General features: G+C 40.9%; 1 protein-coding gene across 1 annotated transcript in view; it reads right to left on the reverse strand.

The window, feature by feature from the left end:
• Positions 1–3,898, reverse strand: part of LOC121380364 — a 36,839-nt gene extending 32,941 nt beyond the window's left edge. Inside the window, exon 1 of the mRNA XM_041509146.1 lies at positions 3,715–3,898. Coding sequence (XP_041365080.1) covers positions 3,715–3,799 — 85 coding nt within the window. The 5' untranslated portion in view covers positions 3,800–3,898. The remainder of the gene's footprint in view (positions 1–3,714) is intronic.
• Between the last annotated feature and the right edge of the window lie 4,160 nt (positions 3,899–8,058).

Consider the following 8,058-nt stretch of genomic DNA (forward strand, 5'->3'; position numbering starts at 1 on the left):
GATCCTTTTCTGCATTAATAAAAATGTAGCGGGTGAGAATTACCAAATGTTTCACATCCAATAGCCAATGATTAATCAATGTACTCCAATGGTGTCTTTAAACAAAGCAAACTTTCTAAGCTGGTCTTGGGAGTAGCAGTCCTCCTTACAGGAAGGGCAGGAGGGATGAAACATCTTTGTATGGATCTTCTTGTGAGTGGCAGTCCTCCCACGGGAAGGGCGGGAGGGACGAAACATATTATAGGGATCTTCTTGGGAGTGGCAGTCCTCCACAGGAAGGGCAGGAGGGACGAAACATCTTTATATGGATCTTCTTGGGAGTGGCAGTCCTCCTACAGGCAGGGCAGGAACCATCTTTATGTGGATCTTCTTGGGAGTGGCAATCCTCCTACAGGCAGGGCAGGAGGGATGAAACATCTTTATATGGATCTTCTTGGGAGTGGCAGTCCTCCTACAGGCAAGACAGGAGGGATGAAACATCTTTATATGGATCTTCTTTGGAGTGGTAGTCCTCCTAAGGCAGAGCACCTGATAGTGGATCTTGGAAGCAATTACATCATTGCCTAACTTTCCTTTCGACCCTACCTTGTGCAGAGATACGATTCTGTTAAGGGAATACGGTTTTGTCGTTCAGATCTATGTATATCTTATGGGCACATAAACTATCTTTTGCTGCTTTTTGGTAAGAGTTGGTCCCTACACAAACACATATAATTTGAGTTTGAAACTGGATAACTTATTTTTTTATCGAACATGAAATGGAAATTCTTCTCTGTTTTTCTCAGCAGGGATTCGAACCAATAGCCTTTGGTATATTGCGATCAGTTAGAATGCTGCTCAATAGTCCATTACACTATATCCGCCAAATAAACCGATAGTATTATGGAGTGCATCAAGAATATTAGCCTTGATTTATGAAGATGCCGGTATGTTAGACCAAATATTTTTGTCTCTGTAAAGCTATTTCATATTAATTTGTTTAATGATTGTCTATTATATATTTTAAAGCTGCAAAAGCTATAGAATATAGATATAAATATAAAATAGACAAATCATTAAAAAAAATATATATAAAATATGAAATAGCTATACAGAGACAGAAATATTCGGTGTAGTATTATTTATGTCAGATTTAATTCATCGGAAGCGTTGATTATTGTAGAGAATGTTTGGAGTCATCAACGGTTCCTCGTTATTTAACACGGCCGAATTTACCGCTGCCACCGGCTTCCAGCACTCGTCTAAATTGCATTCTAAATTTTATAGATCCCTGTCACTAAAATACCCGTACCAAGCGCCCACAGTTATGTTATTTCTGGTCCATAAAACAAATTACTTAAACAGATTACTTTGCGCAACATAACAGTACATTACCTAAAACAGTTACACTGGAGGTCGACTGTGTGCGCGCGCGCGCGCGTGTGTGTGTGTGTGTGTAAGAGAGAGAGAGAGAGAGAGAGAGAGAGAGAGAGAGAGAGAGAGAGAGAGAGAGTTAATATAGGATCGCACCTTGTCAAACATATATTGTGGGGTAGGGTGGGGTGCGGGTAGTAAACGAAATCGGGGCATAGCCATATAAAGTCCACTCCAGCTCAATAGAAAGAGCACTTTAAAACTAAAAGAACACTTTTGTTCTCGTATTTTTCTTGAGTTGACTCCTGCATAACCCAAAAACCCACCCCATCCCCACCCCACCTTCCTACCCCTCGCTATGTACAGATATGTAATGTCCTGCTGATTATTATTTTTTCCTTATTGATTGGTCAACAGGAAATAGCTGTAACCATTTAAAAAAGAAAGAAATCGTACTCTTATCTGTTTATGCACGCACGTACCGTAGTAATAACACGCCACGATATCTATAAAAGTGATAAAATAATTTCATTATGAAAGCGCAACAGAAATTGTTAGAAATGGATTCATTTGCCTCCATCTGAAATGGACAAGGTTTAAACTTATAATTTGTCCTTCTATGGCTAAAAAAGCTAAGAAATAACCCACACAAAACAACAGCAACAATATATATATATATAATTGCTGTGTTGTATACTAATAATTTGTTATAGTGGTGCCCAGGGGCCGCGACGTGTGGGAGGTGGTGGTAAACGATGATGATAACCCTGTCTTGGACGCATCCACCGGGGAATTTCCGAGGATGTGCCCAAGGCAGTCGTGCTTGAACTTTCAGTGGATGTAAACACGAGTCAAATTGATTGGCAGCGATATTAGAGGGCAACTATAGTTGCAAGGCATGATCATTCGAGGCAGGCATGTTGAAATCACGGAGCGCTACCCCAGGATGCACTTGGATGAGGACAAGAAGACTACCACTCTATTTCAACAACAACGACTTCTCGGCCTTAATGTCAGTCTACGGCGAGTTCCTGGTGCAGCAGATGTAGGCCTACTCAACGTCGGCCTACTCAAAGTGGAGGAAAACAAATATATATTTTTTTTTTTTGAAATGCGAAAGATTCATTAAAATCAAATTAGACAGGGACATATCAGGGCAGATAAATTTACAGAACAAAACCAAATTTACGGTCAGGTACAAAAACCAACCAGAAACATGCTTTCTATGTGGACTCCCCAGTCAAATGCTGTATGAATACTCGGTGAGGAAGACAGATGCGATATGTAGTTATATACGGCTGGCGCCCCCGCCCCGCAAACGCCCCTGCTCCCGCCCCCAAAGACATACTCAGAAAGAACCCTTTAAATGGGTTACAAACCCCAACCCCAACAGAATATTCAAAACATACAGAGATTTGATTAACATTTTAATAAACTATAACAGTTGTTGTGGTTTTGGTTCGTTGTCGTGCGTATTTTGAGCGAGAGAGAGAGTACGTTTTAACATGCCCGTATACCACTAACGGTTTCGGGCAGTATTTTGAGCAAACAAGTTTGAATTTACTATTTAAATGTAACATTGGCAACCACAAAAATAAATAAATAAATAAAATTAGGCTTTAACAGAACTATAAATAATTTCAAAATGTAACGTTATTAGAATATTAACTATTTACGAAATCAGCCGCCACAATGACAAAATGAAAAAACTGCGTATATCACAAAATACGGGGGAGGTTGTTTTTCTTCGTTTTATTAAATGTTTAATGCACCGCTTGGCTTTCAGAATCAGTTACTATTTTTTGGTTTCGTTATTTTAAAGAGATATAACCCGAGTTTTCTGCCATTGTTCTGATTAATAAAGCCTTAAAACGATTTAAATTACACATTACATACGCATACATTGTCCTGTTCAGAATATCAGTTTCAGAATATTCACTGTCTTTATGCTTGTTCTAATGCTTGTGATAGCTCAAAATTAATGTTGTTTCGTGATATACGCAATACACGTACAACACTATTGGGCGGTAAAATCCAGTTTGGGTTATTGCAACTATTATATTATATATGTATATGGTCGGACTATTCAAAACCAGAACATCAATTTTAATATTTAATTTTGATCACTAAAAGGCTGCATAAGTCGGAAACATTAATTGTTACAATGGCAGCAAATTGAGAACTGTTTATTAACGCGCACCAATAACTAGAGACAATCTTGTTCAAGAAATTGAATACGAAATCCACCGTACATTAAATCTATTTATACAGTATATTATCATATAAATTGTGTCCTTGCATTTTGTTCTACACAGCGTTTTGAATGCAAACAGTGTGCTGTTCATTAAATATTAAACATACCTTTGATTTGAAAGACTTCTAGCAACGTAAGCCACAGCCAAGGCTGACATGAAAATTCCAGACTCATTTTTTCAGTCAAAAACATTATTTTGTTACTTTATTATATTTTTGTGTTTACGTAAACATATCCAAATGTTCCGAATGCCGCCCAAAACAAGTATATATATATCCTGAAGTCATATTTATTTTTCTTTTCATCACCTGGGAAATCTGCCTCGTCAGCGCACCACATCTGCGCATAAAATCGATCAGTCAAAAATAAACGATTAATAATATCCGGGCGTTTGCGGTTTGCCTTCGCAGATATAAAAAAGCCATGTGGTGTATGTAATGTACTTAACCGTCCCCAACATAAAATGTGCAAGCACGTTATCTTGGGCACACACATCACTGTCCTGGGCTATCAGTGTAGAACGGGTTAATTAAGGCCAGTTTCTTAACTGGGCAGACTTCACAGGCGCGGTACCGGGGTGTGTGTGTGGGGGGGGGGGGGAGGGGGGGTCTAGACCCCATGCTCACAACCAATTTTTTTTTTCCCCCACTGATTTTAAAGTACAAGCACCGCTAATAATACAACTTCCATTTAAGTAGTAGCATGTAGACCCCACCCCTCCCACACACACACACAAACACACACACATACACACACACGCAAACACACACACACACACACACACACACAAACACACACACACACACACACACACACACACACACACACCCCACACACACACAAACACAAACACACACACACCACACCACACACAGACACAGACACACACACACACACACACACACACAGACACAGACACACACACACAAGCAACACAAACACACACACACACAACCCCCCCCCACACACACACACACAGACACACAAATACACACACACACAAACCACCCCCACCCCTCCCCCACCCCCACACACAAACACACATAAACACACATACGCACGCACACACACACAAACACACAATCAGACTGTTCAAACCCTGATAGTCTTGGGAGAAAGAAGTAGGCAGGTGAGAGCAATGTTGGGAATCGGCTGGAATTTCATCGTCAATATTGGTTATAATCGGTTTGCACCAACTGAGTAACTTTCGATTACGATTATTACTCATCGGCTATTGGATGTCAATCTTTGGTAATTTTGACATATAGTGTTAAAGGAAACCCGCTACATGTTTCCATTAGTAGCAAAGGATCTTTTATATTCACCATCTCACAGACATGATCGCACATACCACATCATTTGATATATCAGTCGTAGTGCATTGGCTGGAACCCTAACCTATTGAGAAAAATGATAATAAAAGATAACTAACTTTATTTTTCAACATAGGCACCACGAACAGCTATATACATGTCGTGCCTGTTTAATCATTTTTCTGAATCTGATTTGAGCCCGTCGTCATGCCGCTTTCCACAGCAGTGGCTCTTCAATTCGGTAAACAGAATCTACAGTTTTGCAGAGTCGCTTTGAAACCCGTGCCGTGTGAGCAGATGTATTGTTATGAAGTAGCAAAGGTGCTTGACATCTTTCCTCGCCGTTTTAGACGAATTGGCTGACGCAAACACCATTGTAAATCAGCGTAAGTTTGTCCCTTAATATGGACGTATGAGGCATATAGTCGTTTTAGATTAGTCATTTGGCATTGTAGAGAAAGGTGCACGTTGTTTTGCTGTCAATGGGTTGGACAAATTTCCTTGGTGCTGGAGAACTGATGTGTTTCTACGTTCAAAAGTTTTTACGTTCTACGCCAAAAGTTCATGAATAATGTTTTTCACTGAGCCATACATGATCCCCAGAATGCCTACTGTCTGTGACACTGTGACTCTTCAATCCACCATCACAGTTCCCTCTGCGGGTTCAATGCTTTTTGGGGGGTTTATCGATGTCCACGGCCTGCCAGATCTGGGTTCGTAGGCATTGAAATCAGTTTGACAAGTGACGTGGCTAAGGAGATACTAGTTGTTACTAGGGTGGTAGATACAGAGCCGCAGATAAAGCCTCTGATGGGGTAAGATGGAATATTAAGAGCAGTATTGTCCTGAGGAGGGGGAGGGGACTCGTAGGTTCAGAGGTAATCAGTTCTGCGGACTTTGTGTACCAAGTATCATGCCTAAACCAATGAGTATCGTTCCCATGTATCATCGGTGCTTGTATAGGTGGTGCTGGGTGGAAACCAGAGTAAATATCGAGGAAGACATTATTGTCCTAGCGAACTCAAGACCATCCGGTTGACATTGGGTGGGAGGGACTGTGAGAATTAGATGTCCATCAAAGAGGATATGTTGTTGGGCCTCCATATTTGTGCTTGTGCACAAGGGTATGTTGTGTATAGGAAAGCAAGCAATCTCAATCGTTTTCGGGTCGGTCTGACAGTCGTCTGGAGTGGCAGACGTGACAGTGGTTAAGAGATTGGGTTACCGCCATATTCGGTTGTGAGTAGGCTCATAATTGTGTTTATGGGTGGAGTCTTTCTTAGTGACCATACCATGCCACACATATTTCATCTGGGGGGATCGATTCAAGGTTGGTTTTGTTAACGACACCACTGGAGCACATTGATTAATTAATCATCGGCTATTGGATGTCAAACATTTGGTAATTCTGACAAGTAGTCATCAAAGAAACTAGCTACATTTTCTCTAATGCAGCAATGGATCTTTCATATGCACTTTCCCACAGACGGGAAAGCACACACCACGACCTTTGTCCAGTTCTGGTGTCGATTGAAGATGTGCATGCCCAATGTCGGTGGTAAATCAGTGTTGATGAAGCAATAGAAATTGGACTGCCAAAGAACATTCAGCACAGAGTGGTATATTGGGAAACGTTCCATGTTTTTGTAGGTTGAGTGGTTCGCAAGTGTTCACCGGGAAGGGGTGGGGGTGGGGTGGGGGGGGGGGGGGGGGGGTGGAACGTGTCCAACTTCTTAAAAGACCTGTATGATAAGTCAAAATTGGATTTGGGTCCGGAAGAGGTGGTCAGTTAAGCCACCTTGCTGTAAATGGTTAAAAGATTGTTTTGTTTAACGACACCACTAGAGCACATTGACTAATTAATCATCGGCTATTGGATGTCAAACAGTTGGTAATTCTGACACGTAGTCATCAAAGGAAACCCGCTACATTTTTTCATTAGCAGCATGGGATTTTTTTTTTTTATGCACTTTCCCTCAGACAGGAAAGTAAATACCACGGCCCTTGAAAAGTTGTGGTGCACTGGTTGAAACGAAAAAAAACCCCAACCCAATCAGTGAATGGATCAACCGAGGTGGTTCGATCCTGCGACGCAAGCACCTCAAGTGAGCACTCAACCGACTGAGCTAAATCCCGCCCCCTGCTGGAAATGTACCAGGACTTGCTCGCCAAGAGTAAGATTGACTTCAGTAAGTTCACCGAAATGGAACATCGGACAGATACAGGGGTGACTAGGTCAGTCAAAGAGCTGATGCGGCGAACACCGCATTGATGTGATGATGGCGAGTAGGCCAACTAAAAGGAGGATACGAATAAAAGGCTGCATTTGCTAGACTGATGGAGGGCTAATGTATTAATGAAGAATATATGTTCATGAATGTAGCTATTGTTCCTTAATATATATATATATATATATATATATATATATATATATATATATATATATATATATATAATATATATATACATATACATATACATATACATATATATATTTATATATTTAGGGCTAACACAAATCTTTCTTCTTTTTTTCGAACGGGGAAAGGGGGGAGGGTAGTGGTGACAAGACCCTTGTTATCCGTACCTGGTTTCATCAACAGATACGCACTTAAACACCGATATGGGGTTACTGTGGCTTTAGACTGATGTGACTAGGATTGATCCCCGTCGGTGGGCCCATATTACAGCCAGTGAACCACGACTGTTATATCAAAGGTCGTGGTATTTGCTGTCCTGTCTGTGGATATAAATGACCCCTTGCTAATAATGGAAAAATGTAGCGGGTTTCCTCTCTAAGACTATATGTCAAAAATACCAAATCTGTGACATCCAATAGCTGATGATTAATAAATCAATGTGCTCTAATGATGTCGTTAAACAAAACAAACTGATATGAAGACATGTGCGTTGACTCGAAGCAGCGCGCCCGAAGAAAAAAGAAAGAAAGAAATGTTTTATTTAACGACGCACTCAACACATTTTATTTACGGTTATATGGCGTCGGACATATGGTTAAGGACCACACAGATTTTGAGAGGAAACCCGCTGTCGCCACTACATGGGCTACTTTTCCGATTAGCAGCAAGGGATCTTTTATTTGCGCTTCCCACAGGCAGGATAGCACAGACCATGGCC

The sequence above is a fragment of the Gigantopelta aegis genome, chromosome 9, assembly GCF_016097555.1.
Source record: "Gigantopelta aegis isolate Gae_Host chromosome 9, Gae_host_genome, whole genome shotgun sequence".
NCBI classification, from domain to species: domain Eukaryota; kingdom Metazoa; phylum Mollusca; class Gastropoda; order Neomphalida; family Peltospiridae; genus Gigantopelta; species Gigantopelta aegis.